The 25,027-nt window shown below is 34.1% G+C and overlaps 2 protein-coding genes across 2 annotated transcripts; both read left to right on the top strand.

The window, feature by feature from the left end:
- The first annotated feature begins 884 nt into the window (after positions 1-884).
- On the top strand, positions 885-2,997 carry LOC120333447 (uncharacterized). Its single transcript, XM_039400875.2, has 2 exons — positions 885-1,409; positions 2,002-2,997. Exons 1-2 carry the CDS (start codon positions 1,053-1,055, stop codon positions 2,422-2,424), a joined length of 780 nt encoding a protein of 259 aa, XP_039256809.2. The 5' UTR covers positions 885-1,052; the 3' UTR covers positions 2,425-2,997.
- Positions 2,998-10,889: 7,892 nt separating this feature from the next.
- On the top strand, positions 10,890-24,891 carry LOC120333459 (ubiquitin-like protein 3). Its single transcript, XM_039400891.2, has 5 exons — positions 10,890-11,138; positions 11,564-11,672; positions 21,020-21,103; positions 23,055-23,132; positions 23,570-24,891. The coding sequence occupies exons 1-5, from the start codon at positions 11,070-11,072 to the stop codon at positions 23,629-23,631; spliced, it is 402 nt and encodes a 133-aa protein (XP_039256825.2). The 5' UTR covers positions 10,890-11,069; the 3' UTR covers positions 23,632-24,891.
- Positions 24,892-25,027: the final 136 nt, after the last annotated feature.

Below are 25,027 nucleotides of genomic sequence, written 5' to 3'. Positions count from 1 at the left end.
CGATGTTCAGAAATGGCACAGTGTCTATAAATAATCATGCAATAAACCTTTCCCTTCCCTAATATAATCTTCCGTGCGAGAAATTGTGGATGCTATGCACAGGTTTATTTTCGAATTTCTGATTTTAGCCACACCGAACTGGCAGTCTTGGCTCTTATTACTGTATTATAGTGTTGATTAGCGTTTATACGGTATCACATCAGCACGTGGTAGAATGGCATGGGATTTCATATCCAGTCTGAAGGAGGATAGGATAGGCTATGAAATATACTTAAACCATGGAAGTGACTGATGGATTGTATTACAGGAATTGGGCCTTTCAATATTCTGAAACATGTGGGTTACAAAAGCCGAAAAGGCATCCACTCTGAGCTCCTGTTCTATTTTCTTGTTCAAACTAACCACACGTTTAAATTTCAACATTGGAATAGTCAACCATGTTGCTTATTACAGTATTAAATTGATGGTATTTCGTGTAGCCTATTAAACAGTAAATCATTACAGTATTAAATTGATGGTATGGCTCGGCGGTGTGGCGCATCGTGCTAAGCGTTAGGGATACGCACGCCACCGCATCTCTGATTACCCTTCGTGGGATCGCAATTTCGAATCCCATGCGGGGATGATCATGTGCGAGAGGATTGCTGGACTCTTCGCCGCCGTAGAGTGGTTCACGTAACCGCTGGTCGGTTTGGGCTTCCTCCACCATCAAGTCCATGCTTCCGAAAACAAAATACCTGGCTAACTAATCCCATACCCGACCTGGACTGTTAACCGGACGAGAGGCCGTGGTTCGCCATATGATTAAGCCGTGTTATCGGTTTTCCTCTCCCCGGGATAAATATGTAAATCCTATCCTATTTCCAACTACAGAACTAAAATATTCCTGTATTCTATTTATACATTAGAAAATATCATAATATAAAAATTTAATGGGGAATTTGGTAAAATTCTGCTAATCTAGAAGAGGTTATTGAAAATAACATTATGATCTGATGAATTTCATATCACAGTACAGCAGTATTATGGTATATTTGTAGTTGTGTTGGAAGATGGAAGGTAAAGAGGAACCAACTTCTACTTTCAACATTAATTTATTAACTGGAGATGTAACAACAGTTTCATCGAAAATTGAATTGCATAATCATCAAGAAGGAAGTTCAAGTAATCATGTTCCTTTGTCGCAACAAATGCTTCCTCCTCCGACTACCAATGTTCCCTCAAGTTCAAGAGCATTCACAGGAAAAGTGAAACCTCCTGGGAAAATAAGAACAAAAGATTTGACTTTGGAAAAGAATTCAGAAGAATACATTCGCAGGAGACAAAGGAATAACGTCGCTGTTAAGAAGAGTCGAGAGAAGACTCGTGAAAAATCTGTTTACACTCTACAAAAAGTCGAGCAATTGAAGGTACGATTTTTGCTGAAGATGCTATGAATACTTTATAATTAATATTTTGGACACTTGGTGGTAAAATTCATTATTTACACTAATCACTATCTGAAATTTATAAATAGCTAAGCGATGTCACACACAGTCCAATATAATAAATTTTTTCCATTAGAATCCACCAAATACTGTTTTATTCAGATCAAATTTGTTTACATTAATACGTTCTCAAGCTTATTTTTGTCTTGAAAAAAGTTATTGAGGTGCTTTTGGTTATTTTTATTAGTACCTCTGTACAGGCCACATGGCGACCCAAAAAATCAGAACCCATAAATTTCTTAAATGCTCCTACAAAAATAAATTCATTCAACTTTAAAACTTCTGTTTGTGCATTTTTGTACATATAAGTCTCAGTTGTTCTTTCTAGAAATGTTCCAAATGACCTGGAATCTGTTATTTGTGTCACCTTGTATAATGCATTATACTTTAATTGATAAACTGTTAGTGAAGTAGTGACATCACCTCTCAAGCATTTTGTGGCTTTGCATCAGCCTAGGTTTCTTTTTTATGGAACTGAATTCATTGTTTAAATACACATGAATTACCATTTCAGGAAGAAAATGAACAACTAGAATCTAAAATCTCAATTTTGACCAAGGAGCTTAGCGTTCTAAAGGATTTGTTTATGGATCACGCGAGGGGCTTCTGCACTGGAGGAAATGTCAATATTGATGCAGAGCAACTTGAATCATTGTTAGGTTGCAAAATTATTCGAAAACATAGTGATTCAGAACCTGGCACATCTAGTATGACTTCTGCCAGTCCATCTCGTGCCATGTCAACAATGGAACCATTAATAAACGCAGCAGAAATTGAACTAATGTCTTTTGAAAAAAATAAAAACAATGATATATCTGCTTCAAACACACACCAACAAGCAAGTGTGAATAATTCTGATGTAGATTTGCCTGGTCAATACGACAGCGCAGTAACCACAATAACTCAAATGCCTGATTTTCAAAACGAAAGTTCGTGACACAGGCTTCGCTATACTTTTAAATTTTATTTGTACTGTCTCCTTTTATTTGGTATTCCTTGTCTAGTCTTATCAGTTGCTATATTATTTTGGGTTCTATCCCGCAAAATTTGGTATGAAGAACAGGAATTTAAAATCTCTTTTGCTATTTCAGAATAGATTCACTTTTTGCTTTTCAAGCTTCAAATGCTGGATCTTGTCAATTATACAAATCATGTAAAATTGCAGATGACACACCATTTTTATACTTTTTGGTGTACATTTTACCTTTTGATGATAATTCTATAAAAATATTTTGAAATAATTTAATCTTATAAAGTGGAAAAAAAATTTATTAACAACATTTAGTTACTAATACTGTATAGTAATTAATAGAATAAAACATATCATGATTTTTTTAGGTTATATTATTTAATTAAAGTGTGTTCACAGTCGTATGTGTAACAAAAATGTGAGTTGCAGTTTCAACATTTATTTCTACTACTGTATTTGTTCATAGTTTAGTAAGTTGCCCAAGAAGTTCTAATAGTTGTATTGTGCTTTTTGTTTTATTATTTATATAGTTTCATTGCATCTGGTGCTTTTCTTCGCATTCACTCCGGGCAGGTGGGAAGTTGAAATGAAGTCGTCTTGTCAGCAAAATTGATTGTCTGTATTTGTATTGATTTGTTTCATTGCCGTAAATTACTGGTTCATTCCACTAGCAGTTAGTCTGATTATGTGGTCTCTGAAGAAATGCATGGGAAACCACCACACAATACGAGTCTTTATGACTTTCAAATTTTGAAAGGAACGCTGTTTAAACGCTAGAGTATAGTGGCTGTTTGAACACCAGAGTTTAAGATTCTACCCACACGTGTTTACTTAGGTATAGTTTTAACTTTTAGAGAGTTTTTTCGTTACGATAAAGATGTGATGTAAAATAGAGCGAAATTTACATCTGCAGACAGTATAGTAATGTGTCATATGCATCTCACGTTTTCAGATTAGTAAGTGGCATGGGATGCCGTGTTACTGCTTCTGACTTTAATAGCAGCTGAGCTGACCCACAGTTACTTCCGTTCCATATAGATCTTTCCACCTCATCCGTTTCTGCCTATTCATCATACCACATTTGGTTGGTTGAACTTATGATCTTTAGATTCTAAAACCATCACCACGCTCGCTTTTAGTTTTCTGACATTTTATAACAAACCTTACACAGCTATTATTAAAGTCGTTTAAACTTGAAGAACACCGGCGCGACGGTGTGGATCATCCTGAGCGTTAAAAATACGCTCGCCGTCGCACCTCTGATTACTCTGCGTGTGTTCGTCATACGAATAAGCCGTCGTATCGGCTTTCCTTTTCCCCGGGGTAAATATGTAAATCCTATTTTAACATAAAACTTGATTTGCATAACACATTCTGTCTACTCAGGGTAGGATCATGCCTTTAAGCCCTAAGCATTCAGAATTTTAGTGCCATATATATAAAGTAAAAAATAATAATAAAGAAACTGGTGTTCTATGTTATCTGAGATTAAATAAGTTAATTTCAGTATTCATTACTAATTAAGGGCCAAGTTATGATTAAATTCGCATATTATTATTTCGGAAACAGTTCTTGTACTACTTACAAACGAACAGAACATATATATTTGATTTGAAGGTTTATTCATTCATTATTTTTTCACTTGACCGGTTGTGGTTTTTTTTATTATTTCACTTTTTTTCTCAATTTTTTTTAACTGGTACCTTGGTAGGCTTTTCACTCCACTCTTGTACATATATATATCGCTGGTTTTCATCACATCATCTTTTTCTTAACTTGGCCCTATTTTTGTCATTATATGTTTTATATATAACTGGCCCTGACTCATTTTTTTACACCGCTGTTTCATATTTTTTTTTATCCTAATCTGCTGCTGAACATTCTGGTTTCTGATTCAGTATTTACCGGTTTTATTTTTTCTCGACTGCTTTGGGGGGCCTTGGTGTTTTTTTTTTCATTCCATTTTTCTATATTTTTTCTCAATCCGCAATGGTGGTAACCAACGTTACGTATTTTCTATATTATTAATCTTTTTTGAGGGGCCATTTTTTCCCTCCGCGTTACTATTTTTTTTATATTTTTGCATTTTTCCTGTTAGGCCTATCATGCATTTTGTTTTTATTTCAAATCTCCTTTGTCATCTTTATTTCTTTCTTCTTGGCTCTCTCTCTCATCAGTTTTTTCAGTGTCGCCCTCAGGCCTCCTCACCAGTTTCTGCAACTTTCGTTCACTTTAATGATATAGCTTGCGTTGGACCCCATTTCACCTGACTTTCTTTTCTGCGCTCGCACTGGGTTGCGCCTACTGCCCATTTGGCCCATTCAGTAGTATCCCCGCCGCTTGTCATCAAACCCCTCACTGGTTACTCCGGCTTCTTCATTCATGTCGGTTCATCGCCTGCTGCTGGCCCCTCTGGCTTCCCTTTCTTTCATCGACCACACCTGACCTGTCTGATCACCTGATTTTTTTGCTGCTGCTGCTCTTTTCTCATCCAACCTCGCTGGTTACCTTCCACCTTTTCTTTGGTCTATGCCTGCTGCCGACCTGTCTGGTTTATATTTCAGTATTTCCACTCCGCTGCTCTCTTGCCCGCCGGCTTCCCTTTCTTTCCTCGACCACCTCACCTGTCTGCTGCTCTACCTGACTTGTTTGCTGACCCTTCCCTACAACTATGTCTACCTTGTGGGGTTCGAACCCATCTTTATTCATACCTGGCCTTCTGTTTGACCATGTCTCTACGCTTTTCCAGCGCCACCGCTACTGACTGGGGCCAGGCGAATCAGAATATTACTTAATTAACAACGTCACGCCTGGCAGCACACGACGAGCCTAATTGATCCAAAAGTTACATGGTACATCCTGCGTTGCTTCGAAGCAGGTGTATGCATACCATACGCTGGGTGGATAAGCGAACAAACGAATGAGAAAAATTAAACCTCTACAGAGACTCCAGGAAGCGATAAGCTACAGGAAAATGCGTTTTCTGGGACACATTGCAAGAACGGAAGGTCTGACAAAAGACCTGTTCTTTGGCACCATGCCTGACACACGAAAACATGGACGACCCAAAACACGGATGTCTATGGTGGCTAGGGATGGGCCGGGATTCGGATTCAATTTCGAGTCCACGTCGTTTTTACCGAGTCTATAATCAATTCTGTTTTTACTAATTTACGCCTATGTTTGTACTTTTACCCCTATAAATCTCACTACATATCTTAACTAGTTTAAACTCAAGGTTAGATATTATGTGACAATATCACTCGTGTGTATTATAAACACTGATAAAAACGACGACAGATATTCAGATAATATAACGCAAGTTAAAAATTATTGATAGCTTATAACAATGATGCGGCACTCGCCTTCAAACTATCTATCCCTTTCGGTATACATGTGGTACACAATAAAATATGTGTTAACGCAATATTTTTGAATTTTCGATTCGCGTAAATGAATATGAAACATGTGCAGAATCAACCTAAGGGAGAATTTCATCAATATCTCTTTTAAATAGAGTTTATTACGTGCAGTCTTTTTACTATAAAAGAGAGCAATGGAAAGCATGGAGCGTTTTAGAACGTTTACATGAACTACTAAATTGCAAGCATTGTAAATACAGAGACTGGTATCTATCTGCCATTTGCGCACGTGACATAATAAATTTAAAAATTTTAAATTGATTTAACAGCTATCTGTGGAACCATCAGGAATAAAATAAGAGCTACGACGTATGTTTGTGAGCGCGCGATGCCGTAGTATGGTCAAAAACGTGTTTTTCTACTTTTACATTGTGACGTCACGGACTCGGAGGATTCGATTCGAGTCCTTGACCTATTACTCGGATTCGTCGAATCTCTGTAATGCCGGACTCGTCCCATCCCTAATGGTGGCCCATCGTTGTCACGCGTAAAATTGAAAAAAAAAATGAAAAATAAAAAACACTGAAAATAAAAGCAAAATAAAAAATAGGGGTGAAAAAACACGAAAAAAAATTAAAAAGAAAAAATGAAAAATAAAAACGAAATAAAACAATGCAAAAAAAAAATTGAAAAAAAAAAAAAACTCGAATAAAAAGGTTGACAACGATGGTCCACCTCGTGGAAAATTTGCTGCTGCTTGGGACCAACGTTGTCAGGAATAATCCTACGCGCACAAATGTTATCCCTGGGTTTCTAACTCACTACTGATTTTCTTGAGCAATATCCAATAAATTAAATATGAAAATGTTTTATAAATTTTCCATGCTACAAGTTCAACCAGAGGTAATATATTTATAATAATGTTAAAAGAATATAGAATTGAATACGAAAATTCGGAAAATTTGTTTTTACGTGTAGAAGGTAATTGAATTAGAGAATGCTGCTTAACTGCTCAGTTGTCCGGACACTCGTGCGATGCCGTCTGACCAAAGGGGTCATAGTCGCTTTACGTCTGACCAATGATCCATCCAATCCAATTGTATCCAATTGTATATTCTCTTATCATTATTGTAATTATATTACTTGTAGTTCAACTTGTAGCATGGAGAATTCATAAAAGATTTTCATATTGAATATATATTGCTCAAAGAAATTCGAAGTGAGTTAGAACACCGTTTGTGCGCGTAGGATTTTCCCTGACAACGTTGGTCCCAAGCAGCAGCAAATTTTCTCAAAATAAAAACGCGTGACAACGATGGGCCACGAGGCGGACCATCGTTGTCAACCTTTTTATTGGACACGTAGTGGACATAACGATCGTTTCAATATTATGTTGTTGTTCTTGTTCTTTGACACGTTTTTAAAAATTCGCTTTTCTCTTCGAATACTGGACCAATTGCTTTGAAATTTTCAGTGGTTAAAGATTAATTTTTTCGCTAGAAGGCTATTACTTTTATTTATTTCAAAATTTTGCGTGAATTCTATGAAATTTGATATTTCGTCTAAAATTTTGCTGTATTATTTTTTATCCATGGGAACACGGATTTTAGTCAGTGTCATGACTGGCTGTACGTTTTGATTCTGCAAAATTCTTGCTACTGGAAGTTCAGAACTTTTTTGAGGGTACCGGTAGCGTCAAAGGTACCGGTAAGGACTGATTCGCTCTGGTCTAACGTGTCCATATATTTGTGCGTAGCTCTCTTGTTTTCTTTCAATTCAAATTATTTTTTTTTTTTTACTTTTTTTTTCATTTCGATTTTCTTTTTTTTTCGTTTTTATTTTTAATTTTTTTTTTACATTTCCATTTTTTTTTATGTTTTTTCACCACTATTTTTTTTATTTTACTTTTATTTTCAGTTTTTAATTTTATTTTTAATTTTATTTTCAATTTTACGCGTGACAACGATGAGCCACCATAGATGTCAGACATAAGGACATAGTGGACCTCATGTCTCAGTTGTTCAAACTGTCGCAGAACCGGGATCAGTGGCGTGGATTTGTCAAGAGTGCCACGGCTGGTCAGCAATGACCATCGCGTTCAAGAGAGAGAGATGGGGTACATATGCCCCCGGACGCCAAGGTACAGGGGCGCCAAAATGGGGCTTGCAAAAATTTCACAACAAGGGTAAAAAACGGTCACAAGCAAGATCGCACCGGCGGCAGACATCTAGTCTTAGTACATGGCAAACTGCACGCTTGGTCAGAGCACTTACGTCGACTGCCGACGTCATCACGCGCATAGCTCGCGCACGGTTAAATTTCCATCGTAATTACATGGCCAAAAAATTTGGCCGGGAAACAAATCAAAATTTGATTTGGTAACGTTAGATAACAAAATGCACCGGGTTAATTACGTGGATCTGTATCGTTAAGTTCTTGCCTGCGCACTCCGATGTAAGTTGATATTGGTTTTGTGCTAGAGACAAATGGAAACGGAATTTAGTTGAATGATGTTATTAGATGGTTTGAGTAATGCGTGGTTTTGTATTTCGTGGTTGTCAGAGTACCGTAATTTGCGGCGGAGTTACATAAAACATATTATACTGTGATAAAAGACCCCAATGCCGTTTTCGACAATTCGTCGAGATTGCACAGATTTTGAAAATTTCTACGACGCGGACATCAATGGCCACTAACTTTTCACCGAAATTGGAGATTGCAGAATGCTGCTCAGTAACAGAACTGAAGGTCAACCAGAAATTCCTGTGGCTCTTCTTGGTTTTATTGTGTCTTTTGGAGACGACGTTTTACCTAATCTGCGAATTTCTCTACAAATTTTGTTAACAATACCAGTTTCCATTGCAAGCTGTGAACGGTCTTTCAGCAAATTGAAACTTATTTTGTCGTATTCGCATGCATCTATGGGACAGGATCGTCTCAGGGATCTTGCACTTCTAAGTGTTGAAAGAGAAACATTGGAAAAAACAGATTTTGATGACGTGATTAACCAGTTTGCGACAGTGAAATCAAGAAAAATAAATTTATTGTGACTATGTAAATCGTCTTTGACAGTAACTGAGTGGGGCATTATGAACATATGCTATATTTTGTATAGCTTTGCTTCTTCTTTAAATAAAATGTTCCATTAAAATTTGAATTGTTTTTACATATACAATTAAATGTAATAGAAAATATGATTAAACGTGGAGGTTGGGGCGCCAATTTTATAGTTTGCCCCGGGCACAAAATATTCTGGCTACGCCTCTGAACAAAGTACAAAATGAAATATGTAACTTTGGTGAAAATATAAAGAAAATATCCAATATACTCTAAAATCGAGATGAAAAAACAACACGCCATAGTTAGAAGATACATGACTGATTGACAGAGGGAAATCAGTGAGAATACAATGCAAGTGTAATACAGTATTTATTCTGACCTGATTTGGCTAAAACTATTTGAATTGGATCACAGATTGTTTTATATAATGGCCTCAAACTGGACAAAACTAAACCGAATTCTGTAACAAATATATCAATTTTATAAAATGAGTTTCTTCCGAATGGCAAGTAGTCGTGTGTTTTAAACCTCATTTGAAGATTAGGCTTTCTTGAGTTTCGCCCGGTTTGTTTGTTTTGTGTATTGTATTTTTGATAAGTTTAAAATAATTTTTCTAGTCTATATATATATTTTTTATAATTTTTTTCAAATTCAGTCTTCGATTTGAGCGAACCCGTGTAAAAGTAGTGGTGGTAGCGGTAACCAACCCCTTATTCATATCCCTGTATCCAGACGTGCGATGACGTAATGAGGACAGTACGAGTCGATAGACAAAAGACTGTGGTTTCTGGCTGGAAGACCTAGACTTCACAGTTCTGTAGATGCCAGGCATACAGTAGTAGATTGGTATTGTCTGATTGTACCGGCGTTTAGTCACGATATTTACCATATGTATACATCGCCTGATCATCGGAAGGGGGACGTGGCGAAATAGATTAGGGTACCGGTATGTTTACAGTTTAGTTAACAAACCACAGAACCACATACCGGTACCGGTACCATACATACGGTCTGACGGTTCGGCGTTTTCATGCTAAATAAAATAAAACGATTAACTGCAAATTATGTGTAAGTATAACTTATATACAAAGCTGAATGGGTTACAAGTGGATAAACTCAACTCATGTGGACATTGGCCTATATTCAGATAATCGAATAATTAAATTAATGACATGGATTATTTTGATTTTAATTATACTATTCATATACCGGTATATTGCTGTATTGGGGGAATGGGTTTTAAATGAAAAACCAAAACATGTAAACAAAACATTTGAATTCAAAATAACGTTAAATGGTTCTATCCTAAAATCTCAATATGAAAATTCTGTTTGACATTGGAATTTATTTCAGACAAAAATATGGCTCGGCGGTGTGGCTCAACGGGCTAAGCGTTAGGAATACGCTCGCCACCGCACCTCTAATTACTCTACGTGGGTTCGCAGGTTGAAATCCCATGCAGGGATGGTTATGTGCGAGAGGATTGCTGGACTCCTCGCCGTAGTTGGGTGGTTCACGTAACCGCTGGTTGGTTACGGCTTCCTCCACCACCAAGTCCATGCCTCCGAAAACAAACAATATAACTAATCCCATACCCGACTTGGAATGGCAACCGGACGAGAGGCCGTGGCTCGCCATATGGATAAGCCGTCTTATCGGCTTTCCTCTCCCTCGGGATAAATATGTAAATCCTATCCTATGTTGTTATTAGGATACTATACTTTCTGACTTTGCTCTAGTTACATTCAGTACCAAGAGAATCATTGTCTTTTTTTCCATGTAATAATTCTGTGATTACTAAAGAAAGTCTTGTTTGAATCTGTGGTCAATGTCACAATTGATTTAAATTATTATCGAGACAAGCATGTTGCGATCTGCCATCATGCCAGAGAGTGTCTGTTTTATTGAATTAACGTCGGGACATTGAATATAGACGCCGGGAGTCTGAGAACTGTGCCTTACTGCTGTACTGGTTTTAGTGGTAGACTGTTTAATCTTTAACTAACTCGATACTTGCGTTTTAGGTTTAAAAAATAACTATCAGCATGGTTTAAAGTATAAAATTCGGTAACGTAAATAATCCAAACTACATGGTTCTATGTAGACTTCTTCTGTAATAATTTCTCACAAATTGATCGTGAGGTATTGTCAGAATTTCCAATTGGATTTATAAATCAAGATTGTTGAATAATGGCGGATGATAATAGTACAGAAGCTCCATCATCGAGTCCAAAAAAGAATGAAACGAACAAAGATAAAGTGAGTTGAAAGTTGTTTTATGTGATCTTTTCAACTTTGCATACTGTATTGTATCTGAAACAACAATTATTATTGCTATTCACTTGGAACAAGACCTGGTACGAGCTGTCACTGATATGTAGGGGGATTAGGTTGTTTTAGACCTAAAATATGTCATATTTCTTTTGAGTTATTCATAAAAAAATTTTGTTAATATCGATCATCATCGATTTTTATATTGAAAATTTAGATTGAATTTAATAATATAGGGTGAACCCAAAAATACGGAACCCGGTCCATTTGGAACATCTTGTATGGGTTCCGTTTTTTTGGGTCACCCTGTATATAATAAATACAGGTTGTTTAAAATGGATTTTAATTTCAAATATTGATCTGCAATATCACATCGATGATTAAAGTAATGTATATTTGTTTCACCTAACCAGATTCGACTTAAATTGATACTAGTCAGTGGAAAGACTCATGAATTTTACTTCACACCAAATGACACTGCATCTGACATTGGAAAATATGTATTTCAACACTGGCCCGAACGTAAGTATTTATTATTGGCCTGTTTAAATAAAGAGGTCTGTATCTAAGGTACCTAACCTAACAGAAAAAGTGAAACTGGAGTACTATGACTTTAAGGAATCTGAATTTGTCATCACGCTCCGATACATATAGAATGGTATCTTATCCTTATACTTTCAAATAAAACACTTGACTATGAATCCATTAATAGACTTCTGTGATTTTAGATAGCTACTTTCTCAGTTTACCAACTGAATATATCGTACTGTGAATAAATGATATTTGCGGTAGTGATCTTGTTAATAAAATGGTTGGAAAAATTAGAATAAAAAAATGATTTTCCCCTCCAAACAGGAATATTGAAAAATGGAATATAATAGCCTATTCTAAATTCGGTCATGTTCAACAAAAAGGCTTAGAAAACAATGTATTTATAAGTTTAAACAAGTTTAAATTTGGAAATGCAGAAAAGTTTGTTGATGAGTTCTATATTTCTCACTGTTCCATGCAATTTAATGGAGATTTTTTTTGTAAAATGTGGAATTGCATTTACTCCAAACTATTAATCTTATTAATATAGAACTATTCTAAAAATCCCCAAAATCATAAAAAATCTCTTCTTGAAAATAAACAAATCATTACTTGGAAATTCGTTTAAGATTTGGACTTCTGCTTTGGTTACAAATCACATTATAAAATATTGAACTCAAGAGTAATCATGCATCTGTGCTGTGACGTATTGATCTTTTTTAAATATATAGCATCTATTATTGATTATGCCTTCCACTGTTTTCTGGTGTAAATATTAATTAATGGTTCTAGTAAATCACGGAAAAATTTGGTTACATAATGGTAAATAAGAACTATAATGTTAGATTTCATTTGTTCCAAGGAGGTCTCTTTTATTATGTAACAATGTGAATTGTAACACGCTACTTCACTTGTGAGGATGTGTAACTCATTTACATGTAATGACTGTAATACTCTATTGTAGGCTACAATATTTACCAATTCTTGTTGGAATGCTCTATTTACTAGATTTAGCAAAAGGGGAATATAAATATGCTAATTTTATTTATTTTTCAACATTAAGCGTATACCTTTACTACTATTTACTGCTATATCATGTTAATTATCTTCAAAGGCTTTCACAAATTTATATAAGTTTACATTAATTTGCATAAGACTTATTTTACATTGATTCATTGTACAATGCAACAATAGTGAGTAGAGCTAAGAAATGGAAAATTTGCTAACAAATACAATCCTTTGTACTTTTGTAATATTTATTATTTCATTGTGGTTCCGAAAATTTTTTTATTCATGAAACAGTCCTCAGCTGTACTAAGCAGCTGTAGTTTCCATCTTGGTGTATTTTATACTCAACTGAAAGAGTATTCTATTTGTATGACCAGATTACTTGATCAATACTTAGGGTAGTTAGTACTAAATGTCCTTGAATAATCAATATCCGTGCTCTGTGTATGATATTCAGGCATGAAATTTGGTTTATATATTCAGTTATTGCATCCAAAATTAAATCATCCGGTTGAAGGATTCCTGTCACAGAGCTACAGGCTATTTGAAATAGTATATCTGTTTCTTATTTTGTTCTTAAGTATATTTGAAGATTCACATACTCTGCTGTGGTATTTCAGCATCACATATATGCACACTGCCTTTTTTGATATTTACATTTTCTGTTATTAATCACCCACAGGCCACAGCTTCTGGATCAAATAGAAAATAGTAAACAGTGCACTCTTTCTATGCTAAAGTCAATAATCCAAATTAAATATTGGAAGTCACATCCAAGTGCCAATAAAAGGATTAACGGAGTCTTTGTTATTGTTAAGTAATGAACAATAATGCTCAGTTATTCATCTCGTACTAATGGGACTTATATATTCAATAAATAAATTGTTTTGTCACTTGTGAAATATTAAAAATTTCTTTGCTTCCAACTTTATAATAGTTAGGCTATTTTATTTGATGTGCGACAGAAAATTTGATTTTACCAGACTTTGGAGATCTGAATCCATTTGTATTAATGTTGTCTAAGTAATTTGAATTATTTTCAATAAATCCTATTTACCGGTAAATAATTCTTATCCAAAATTGATATGTTCATTTGAAAATCTTTCCAATTTATAAAGTAAAATTTGTCTCATGGTATAATTTTCAGTTGGGGTTTTGCGAGACTTACAATTCTCCCTGTTCCTCATATATGTGCCTTTGTGCCAGTGGACCTGTATGCATATAATGCAAGATTGTGTAGCAAGAATAAAGATGACTCTATCATGTAAATAATAGGTGTTAATAGGGCCAGAGATCAAATATTCAAATTGAGAAATTTAAGCCGTCAGACAAGCAGATCAAAACATGCAATATCTCAACTGGTAACAAACACCACTAAGAAACCAATGACCTTTATTTTTATGTTGTTTTAGAAATGATCAACATGAAGATATAGTGATTTATGTAATTTTCCAGATGAATTTGCCCCCAATTTAGAATGTATTCAAAATTTCATTTATAAAAATATTTTCTCAGAAATCGGAATGCATTTTGGCCATTCCTGAATGGGTCATTTTTCAATATGCTGTATTTAATTGACTTTATGTATATTTTAAGCCAAACAAAATATAAACTATTGATGCGAATATAATTATAATGAAATTCTTCACTATAAGTACCTACAGTTTTTCAATATACGATAGTTATTAATAACATACACACTTGGGTACTGAAAGGTTACTAAGAGAAAGAAAGCGAAACCAACAATTGTGCACTCAATAGCTCTAGTGTGGTGTAACAGACTGTTGAATAGCCTCAATGCTCAATATTGGATACTGTGGCTTTCAAGCTTTGTCTGCATTCCCATAGCACCTGAAATCAATTATTCATCGAGTTTAGCAGATATGTCCTCTTCACTCGCTCGAGACATAATAATTTGAGACACTCACGTTTAATGAGTTTGTTGGGCATACCAAGTATCTGGTACTTTCTCTGGCCTATGTTAAAATAACAACTTATGATCATTCTGTTGGGCTTGTGTTCACGGGAGTTATCCTTGTATTATATTTGTTATCACAGTTGTTTAAAAAGTCAATTTTGTGTAGTGTTTGGGTCAGCTAGTCTTCGAACTGTTTAAATTACTAATGAAGTTTAGTGTTTGCACTTGCTTCATAATATATGGAATTCAAGGTGTATTTTTGCCCTATTTTATGATTACAATATTGACACTATTAAGACTGCTCAATTGCTCATTAAATATACATGGAGACCCAAAAACAAAAGCCATGAATTTCTTGATCGCTTCTGCGAAAATGAAGAAAACTTATTCGATTAACATTTAAACTGCTGTATGTGTGTGATTGTACCTAAAAGTTTTGGTAATCTCGGATACTTTGCACAATAATTTTGATCTCTCTAGATCAGTGGTTTTCAAACTTTTTAAGATTTGCCCTTTTTAGAATTTGGCAAGTCTCGCGCCCCACCTCGCTAACAGTAAGCTACACATAGTGAGGCGAAAGTATGTTTTATTCAAAAAAGTTGAAAATACGTGGATACAACGTAAATAAAGGAAAAGTTTTAAATGTAAATATCCAAAATAAGGCAGGCAAGATCAAATCTAACAAATATTTTTACTTTTAATTAACTTCACGCCCCCTCAAAAAATTGTCTTTATCCTACTGTTTGAGATTATTCTAAACGACTTCTAAACGACTTTGGTTCTGTTGAGTACCCATGTAATAGTGTTCTTGAAGCATACCTGAGGATTATTTCAATGTCTCAATACTCTCAAATCACCTTACAACAGTTGCAAGTAAATCTGATAAGATAACGGACTACAAAAGTATTGGTCTAATGATTAGGTAATCAAAATAACCATTTTGACCATGTGATTTTGGACAAAAATGGCCATTGAACACACAAAAATGATTCATATTTATACAGGATTGGATTAAAATGTACAGATATGATGGCATTCCAAACAATATCCTTGCTGTCAAGTGACACATATAGGGAAGTGCAGTACTATTTTTCATAAGGAAATCACATGTTCATTCATTATAATGTATGAATCAAATAGGTTCAATTTATTCATTCAATGACAAGTCAAAAAATTTTCATGTGAATTACAAGATAAGAAATACATTTTCCAAATATAGATGTAAGGCAGTGGTTCCCAATGCTTTACCTATTTTAAGACTCTTTATTTCTCACTCACTATGCGTGAAAAGGTACTCCCATAGTGTGTGCGTACCAGGTTAGGGTTAAGCCATAATTTTATTCCGATTTTCCTTATTTTAATTCTATTACCAGTTTGGGTACTGTCTGTGCCAAGCCAAGTAAATTTACCCCCTACCCATAGGTTTCACTCCTTTTACACAACTTGATGCAAAGTAGGTGAACAAAATTAGTTACGGTACCTTCATATTCATACACACACTTCTGGAGCGCCCATAAAAGTACGGTACTTTATTTATCCAATCTTTAACTAATAGATTGTTAGCAAGTCTTATGCACAAATTGCACTCCTTCTATTTTAAGAGTTTGAGTAGCACAGCAAATACAAAGCAAAATTCCATGTGAAACAAGGGTGTACTGTAAGGTATAATTACTATCTAAAATACGAAATTCAATACATTTTCTAAGTAGGCCTGCTATGTTATTCTCATATTGAAGAGATATTACATATTTTCCTATTTTGTTTGCTTTATTAAGTGTAGTTGGTAGGCCTGGTTCGAGTCCCTTCACCTTGTGTATTAATATATAAAACAGGCTGATTTATTTGTCTAGTTCCAGAGATGGTTTTACATTTGATCAGTCAATATTGGAATAAATAAATCGTTGTACTAATGTTTATCCACACTGTGGTTCTTCGTGTTATGAATCCCAGTAGCCTACCGAGAAGTCCAGATCTCAATAGTTTTCAGTAAAAATCGAATCGCTTTTATAAATTACTAAATTCATTATTATATACAGGGTTCCAAAAAACAGAACCCATTAATTTCTTAATTTGTTTCATGAAAATGAATGAAATTTATGTAACTCTTGAACTTGACTGTTCACGTATGATTTTACCCAACAGTTTCAGTGATCTAGGGCAGTGGTCGGCAACCTTTTTGTAAGTGACGGACCGGTATAGCCTGATCAAATTTTCGGCGGACCATCTTTATACAAATGGACTAAGCCTATGTAATAAAGTAAACGCGTTTGGAAATTTACGTTGACAATATATTAAATGAGAATATCGGTCGGGGACCGAAGACTTATCGATCCACCGCGTGTCCCATTACTAATCAAATAATAACTCGCTAATTATCGGACATGATTCATCCAAAATGAATAGGCCTCTGGTCCGAGATATGATGAATGCACATGCAAAATTTGGAGCAGATTCAACCAAGCCTTCTTGAGATATCGCGTTCATCTAACAGACAAACAAACGGACAAATACCTATCAACATACTTACCGATCTTAAGCTCGATAAGTAAAAACAAAGGTGATGTTATTTAATGCGAGATCTCTATTTGTTTGCTGACCATTAACAGTTTCCAATTTGGATACATGATCGACACTGGACAGTGAAACACGTAACGTGTTTCTTACATCCAGGCTACTTCGATATTTCGTTTTTGTAGTTGTCAATATTGAAAACCAGACCTCAAATAAATACGATGTTGTGAAAGGTAACAGCTTCTGGAAATATATCTGGGTATTGCTTAATGTTCGTTAGCAATAGCTAATGCCTTGTGTTTGTCTGGTTTGCTGTTTTTAGTCGAAGGATTTGTGGTTGGATTGTCGAGGTAGGAACTTTTCCGCGGACCGATGATGGGCCGCGGCCCGGTGGTTGCCGACAACTGATCTAAGATGCTCTAGACAAAAATTATGTTCTATATTTTTTTTGGCTGAGTTCTATAATCTAATCCAAATTGAATATGATGCTACTATTGGCGAATTTTGTATGAAAACAATCTGAATTGATAATAAATATATTTTATGAACAATGTTGATTTAAAAGATACATGTAATACCTTCTTGCAGATCTTCTGCACAAAAAACATATTTAAATTACGAATGCCTACTATTTTATCAGTTATGCAATTTGTTTGTAGAAAATAACTGCAATACATTACATCATGTTGTTCTTTGTGTTATGCATATTTACAAAGCATATTATTACTGTATGTTACCGACAACAAATGCTTTATACGAGGTCAATATACCCTTTAATATGACAACAAAGAACCTATAAATTTACAATACATAGATTTCGGTACTCCTGTAGTGTGTGTACCGGGTTAGGGTTAGGCCGTAATTTTATTCGATTTTCCATTTTTAGTTCTATTACGAGTTCGAGCCCATAGGCTTCAGTCCCTTTACACAACTTGACATAAAGTAGGCGAGCAAACTTAGTTACCTCCATATTGGTACACACACCTCTGGAGCGCCTAGAATTCAATACAAGTGTTAAATATGATGGATCTTTGTGCATGTATTCATTCGGATTTGTGATGGTTGAAAATATCCACCTAAAAGCCCTAATATTTGCAAATTGCTATTGCTTTACATAATGAAATAGTTCACAATCATTTATATATGTATACCAATAATGTTTGGAATAAAATAATAACCTTTGTATTTATATGCTCAATTAGGTATATATTCGTATAAGATCGGAATAGCTCCAACTGTGTAATGATAGGCCACTATAATAAAGTATATTTTCCGAATGTGAAAGTGTTGAAAATATCGAGCAAATTTCGAAAATTTGTCGAATCGCAATGAGTTATAAACGAGCCATCGCTACAATTTTGAGCCTCAAGATAGTCTTAACTTGTTATACTGGCATTGCAGATCACATATATCAGGTTCCAATCCCAAGCCTCCCATGTTACTCAGGGTGAAATCTATTGGAAAGATAATGCCGAACCAGAATGATTTCAATAGATATCACTGGCTGCTTGTATAATGCTTTGTTCAGAGCCAAATAAGTGCCTTTTATGATGAAAAATACAAAATATCGCACCTTGTCTATAAATTCCACACAGTTACAATATACTCTCAATTTATCAATATAAAGCAGCCCATATATTATATGACTGCTTGCCATAGGTTATAATCAAGCGACCCATTTAATAAATGACATCTTATTAGCTTCTAATTTACTATAATGCCAGGTCATTGCAATTGATCATCCCTTATTATATTATTATAAATTGAATGTCAATTTTTATTTTTGTCATAGGTTCTTAAGAATTTCTAATGTTAAGTATCGATATGCTTTTATTTGTAATATTATAATACAAACATTGAAGTACATATAATATTTAATATTATTGATCAGCGTATGTAATTATATTAAAGACGACAATACATGAATTAAATGGATTATATCATAATTGTCTGGACGTTCACAATTTTTTGCTGTTCGGTTTTTAATTTTATATCTCATATAGCCTAGCTCTTTTCAATTTTACAATGTAAGGTAATACAATCAGTAAGTACCAATATGACATATCATTGGATAAATCCTTACTTAACCAGTTAGATGATTTGAATGTTTTGTGCGCTTCACATGTGGCTTGAGAATTACCGTACATTCTTTTCACAGCATATGGAAATATTTTTTGTCCAATTCTAGTAGATTTCTATAAATTACATTGGAATTAAACTGAATATTATGTGTTAGTTAGTATAATAGAAAATTTGTGGAAATAGGTAGGGATAACATCAACAATCAGCGGTAAAATGTTTTTTATTTCGCCTTCTGTCTCCCACTGATGCTAATTGAGCAGCCTGCAGCAATTACCACCCAATAGGGGAAGATGACTTTACGCTATTGAACTGTATCCAGAATTATCACATACAATAGGATAACTGAAAATCAGCAGCTGTATTCAGTTATACATTTTGGTACGTGTTAACTGTCAGCCACTCGCACCATCTGAATAACACAGAAAGGTTCCCGTCTTGTTTAAATTCGCTACACAATGGAAACTGTTCATGTTTAAAGGGAAATTGTGAATCCTGTTTTAAAATATAGGTTATGTATTCTGTTTGTCAATAGAAAAACTTCCTGCACATAACTCATACAGCACCATAATGAGGCATGAATTTTTCTATTATGGTTCTATTTTCCTTCAACAATTGAAAAGCTGACTAAACTTCCATTACTTCAATTCTATTGTATGGATAGGCCTCAAACTCAGCCATGTTAAATTATATCTCACTGATGTTATCATGAATATAACTCTTGTTATAGAATGTTGAATTTGAAAAGATGTTATAGTGATTTACATGGTTTTTGTCTGTTTTATTTATTGTGGTTAATCCGAGCTAGCTGAGCTTGTTATGAATTTTCTTCTATCAATGCTATATGGGGATGTTAATGTCATTCTCTTTTGTAAACTTACATTACAACTAACCACAATCTCAGAATTTCAGTAGATTCAGGTATTAGCCAACCTTTTTAGTAAGTGTGCAAATCCCTAAAAAATTCAGTATTAAAATATTTGGTAATACAAATTTTATCTTTTACATATCATTAATTCTGTTGTGTAATAGAAGGTCTAGTAAAACCCTCATTTCTGTATTGATATTGGATTTCGTCTCAGTAGTTATTGATTACTTGATATTCGGTATACAAAAAATTTTATTGATTATATTCTCAAAGTTTCATTATTGGAATTCCATGTGGTAATATAGTAACATGAAACTCTAAATGAATATTCATGCAATCCAATACTGGTCATGCTTATCCCTATTCTTCTCATAAAAGGGAGCATTTGAGACTTGATATTTTCTTGGAAAAGTTGTAATATGTCATTCTATACTGAGTTAACTGGTGTATAGGGGAAAGCTGTTCTGACCAAAAGTCTCTCCGATATCTCTAAATTCTTCTAATCAGAGTTTATCCTTGGGTAGTTATGATGTTGATTTATAAAAAAACGAGACTTTTTAACAAAAAAATTTTTGTAATAGTTTGACTGTGAGATTATTGGGCACAAAGTGTACCTATGGGATTGTTTTGTTATTAATAATATTTGGTAATATAGAGTTTGGTCCATGTTTGGGGCAGGTGTGTGATCAAAAAAACAGAATCCATAAATTTTTTGATTAGTTCTACGGAAATTTATTCATTAACACATGGATTTCTGTTTGTTTATGATTGCTGCCAAAAGTTTTATTAATCTAGGACGCTTTGCACAAAAATTATGTTTTTCGTTTATAATAGGATTGTCCCAAATGACTTGGGTTTTGGTTTTTATAGGTCATCAAATTTTCAAAAAACAACCAAGGTTTTCTTTAGTCGTTCCAACTGGTTCTAACTTGACATTATTTTATTTTTTTTCAGATTGGGAAGACCGAGTTGACAATCATCGAATATTAAGATTAATATACCAAGGCAGATTTTTACATGGAAATGTATCATTGGGAGGTATTTATAAATAATATCTGTATATTTTATTCTGATTAGGATCTCGGATCTCATATTAGAAAAATTTGCATAAATTATTATATATCAATTGAGATTTGTTTTGAATATACCGTATTTCCGGCGAATAAGTCTATTTTTAAGCCTATTTTTAGCTCTGAAAAAAAAGGGGTTTTCCATATAGCCCTCCAATAAGACGAGCTGGAAAATTGCTTCTTTGTTGGTCAGTTGAACATTAATATGCGCTTGGACTTTTATATGGTTAGAACCAGGTCATGTTCGTTTCAGGTAGAATAATACACACAGCATTATTTCTTAACAATAAAAGCGGTAATTTCAATCATTTTGAACAACCCTGAAATATTGAAATAATTTATGAATATAGTGTGATAAGTACTGCGCTGTACATTCATGGGTTAGTTAACAGCTTTGTTTTCCAGTCTTGTGTTGTTTTTCCCTGAATAAGCAAAACGGAAGGGTCATAAATCATCTTGAAGTAGCTGTTAAAAGGAATAATACAAATAACAGCTGGCAGTACAAAATCAATTAAATGGTCTTGATTGGCAGACACTTTGGCGATACATTATAAAATATATCAATTCATATATGAAGTAAATCATGTTTGAGAAGCTTTGCGAAAAATAACCAAATCCCAGAAAAAATAAAATCGACCTAATACCCGGGGAAATACAGTAATTTAACACATATCTTCGCATATAAGTCAATCCATTGAAACGGTGAATTTATAATAATTTGAATATGAGCCGCCCCTACAAATCGTAACATGTCGTACAAGTTGTAGCTGTTGGAATAAGGTCACCCAACTGTCATTTCATTTTGAGTGCTATTAGAGTTATGCGAGTATAAACCTAGTTTGGCAACCTTTTTTTCAGTTTTAAACTTTGCTTATATGCCAAGATATATGGTACTACTTGCCGCCAATACCGGTACTTTTGAAATTAAAATTTCCTATCTTTTTAATTAAATATTAGAAACTTAAGTATCGCTGCTTTATACAGGGAGTCCTCGACCTACGACGTTGTTCCGTTTTTGAGACGCGGTTTAACCCAAATTTTGGTGTAAGTCGGAACATTATAGATAAATGACTCTATACTCGACCTACCAATGTTCGTTGGTGTTTCACCGTTTTAAATCGCTTAATAATGTCTAATTTCACTTCCATGCTGATGGCCTTTTCCTTTCTTTGATGCACTAACATCAGAAACATCTGTTTTACGTTTTGAGTCAAACTGTGTTATGTGGTCATCGAGCTAGATTCGAAATTTCCATAAATCTTAAGTCAAAAATTGTTTCATCGACTCTGCAGCTCTGATTGCCAGCTACATTGAAAATTATATAACAAGACAAATACTATTTATAGATACAACACCAAAATGCCATTATCACTTATTACATTTCAAACAGTTGAATTTTCATATATATTGCATAAATATTTCATTTCACCGCAATATATATATTACCAAGAAACAAAACCTGCTGTATTCTACTAATTGTCTCACAGCCCACAAGGAATTATAAATCAATGGATCAATTGCACTAAATCGTCTTAATCCTATTTTCTAGATTCAATATTGACTGTCGTCTCTTAGTAATTAATTATTGAAATATGGTTATAATTGGAATATATCAGTAATGTGGAATTGTGTTAGAATAATACATGAATGGGGGTTGTATGAGTTTAAGTTGAAAGAGTAAATATTAGTTCATGCATCGATCGATCGATGTATTAATAATCTATATCAGATATGCCTTCTTAGGCCATATATTTTATGTAAGGTTTCCCAACCTGGGATTTTTGCTTCACATTTGGTTCTAGTGCTACCATAACTTCATGGATGGTTTTATTTAGGCTGATAGGTGAAGTTCACTGACTGTTTTGTTGTTAAGATTTTTATCAGGTGCATTAAATATTATTTCTTGACTTGAATTTCAGCTCTGAAACTTCCAACAGGAAAATTAGTCGTTATGCACTTAGTACCAAGAGAAAATCTTCCTGAAATGCCTTCACAAGGTAATATTTTATTTGACTTTGTAGCTCACTTTGGTAAATTCTACATTGGATATTTTTCTCACCGGTATTATTTGCTAAAATGAAAATATTTCCATTCTTGCTAATTAGTATACAGGTTGTTCATGTCCTGTTTTAATGTAAAAGATTTCAACTAATGGCGGACATACCAATTATTAGTATTAAATGAGATATAAAACTCATATTAACACTGTTTAAAATAAAACAAACCTGGTTAAGATTATATTGAAAACTGACTTCATAACAAAATTTAGAAATTATTAAATGGCTACCTTGTACAGTACTATAATTATATGAAGAAACGAAATGTTATTTACTGGTGACGGGACTATCACCCCCTCAATTGTATGCATCGCCAATTAATATTTGCTTGAATGGTTAGATTCTAACATTGTATAATACTTCTTTTAAATTCATAGGGGAACGAAATCGGGAAAAGTCAAACGAAGGCAGATGCACTAATTGTTGTACAATTCAATGAGCAAGATTAATTAATTTTTGACTGACATTCTCTTTCATGCAAAATCTGTAAAAAGAGACTAACATGATCAAACACGGGCCAAAGACCTACAAGACTTTCATATTTTGTATGCCCATGCTTCACCGACCGGAATTCTAAAATAAAAATTCATACTGTACAAAATGAATATAAAAGCTGGAGAAAACAGCTTTATATCTCCTCTCTGCTATAAGTTATGAGATTGGCAAACATAGAAACTCCATAGTTTAAAGTTGTGTATCTGCTTTATTATACGTGGTGCCCTTCCTTCTTGAATTCATTTTCCTTTCCTTATTTTCATTACTTATATATATATATGTTTGTGTCTTATTATAGTGAACTGTTGAAGTCTGTCAGCTGACTTATGGTATGTCCAAATTATCCAGTTTCTGTAAAATTTCATTCCAATTTACTGGGCAACGATTTTGTGTAATTGCAGCTAAATAACTGAGTAGAAACACTTTCTGGTTTGACATAGGTTATCTATACCATTTTCCATCTAAGATAAGGTGATGATGATATAAAGTTTTGTGCTTAGCTGAAAAAAGGCACCTTTATACTTCGCAAAGTAAGATGCTGATATTGATAACAATCGTCATGATAAAAATGTGAGTTTGAAAAATTGTTGGACATCCCTGAAACAGTATATCTTTCCATTCATTGTTTGTATTGTGCGGTGAGCGGTCTTTGCTCAAGGAGTATTATACAGCGAGACTAGTTTCCAACAAAATGCAGTGACTATTAAAAAAATCAACTTTTTCTTACAATAGTGGCCATAAGTTAAAATTTACTGTATATATATTTTTTTTTTGTCTGTGTTTTCTTTTCTCTTTAAATGCATTTTCTGATCAAAAATGTCTTCAATTGAGTGACAACTGATATTATTAATTGGTTGGGTATTGGATTTAGTAGATCGATAATTAGTTTTCTTGAGAACTGATTTGTGAACCAAAGTCAGTGGCACAATATTCAAATTACCCAATGTTTCAGTGAGTACCCTTGTCATCAAAATCTTGTACATATTGGCTGGTCAAGCCCGGCAATCCTTTTGCATACTACTACTACATATCATTTCTGTACAATGTGGTTGATGGCGCTGCGAATTATTTTGCAAAAATATTTTGTGAAGCCCATTAGTTTCTACATATTGGGGGTCATCGTATTCTTGTTTGATTATATATATACATTTCCATCAATTTATATTATAACTGTGATGTTCAAATATAATACATTAGAATAATATTAAGGTTTCTCAAATCAGGTTGGAGATGTTAGTTCACCTGTCAAGCGCTTACAGATGGAATAATATAACAGCGTGATTTTAGTTTCTAGTGTGTAGCAACATTCTGTTTTCATCGAAATAGTATATGCATAGATT

Source organism: Styela clava, chromosome 13 (assembly GCF_964204865.1).
Source record: "Styela clava chromosome 13, kaStyClav1.hap1.2, whole genome shotgun sequence".
NCBI lineage: Eukaryota > Metazoa > Chordata > Ascidiacea > Stolidobranchia > Styelidae > Styela > Styela clava.
The sequence above is the reverse complement of the archived record's forward strand: the minus strand, read 5'-3'. Positions and strand labels throughout refer to the sequence as shown.

Excerpts from the sequence above, each read along its gene's own strand:
- LOC120333447 (XM_039400875.2), top strand. The coding sequence starts at position 1,053 with ATGGAAGGTAAAGAGGAACCAACTTCTACTTTCAACATTAATTTATTA. Across the intron at positions 1,410-2,001 it reads AAAAAGTCGAGCAATTGAAG|GAAGAAAATGAACAACTAGA; the intron begins GTACGATTTTTG and ends TTACCATTTCAG.
- LOC120333459 (XM_039400891.2), top strand. The coding sequence starts at position 11,070 with ATGGCGGATGATAATAGTACAGAAGCTCCATCATCGAGTCCAAAAAAG. Across the intron at positions 11,139-11,563 it reads ATGAAACGAACAAAGATAAA|ATTCGACTTAAATTGATACT; the intron begins GTGAGTTGAAAG and ends TCACCTAACCAG. Across the intron at positions 23,133-23,569 it reads TCCTGAAATGCCTTCACAAG|GGGAACGAAATCGGGAAAAG; the intron begins GTAATATTTTAT and ends TTAAATTCATAG.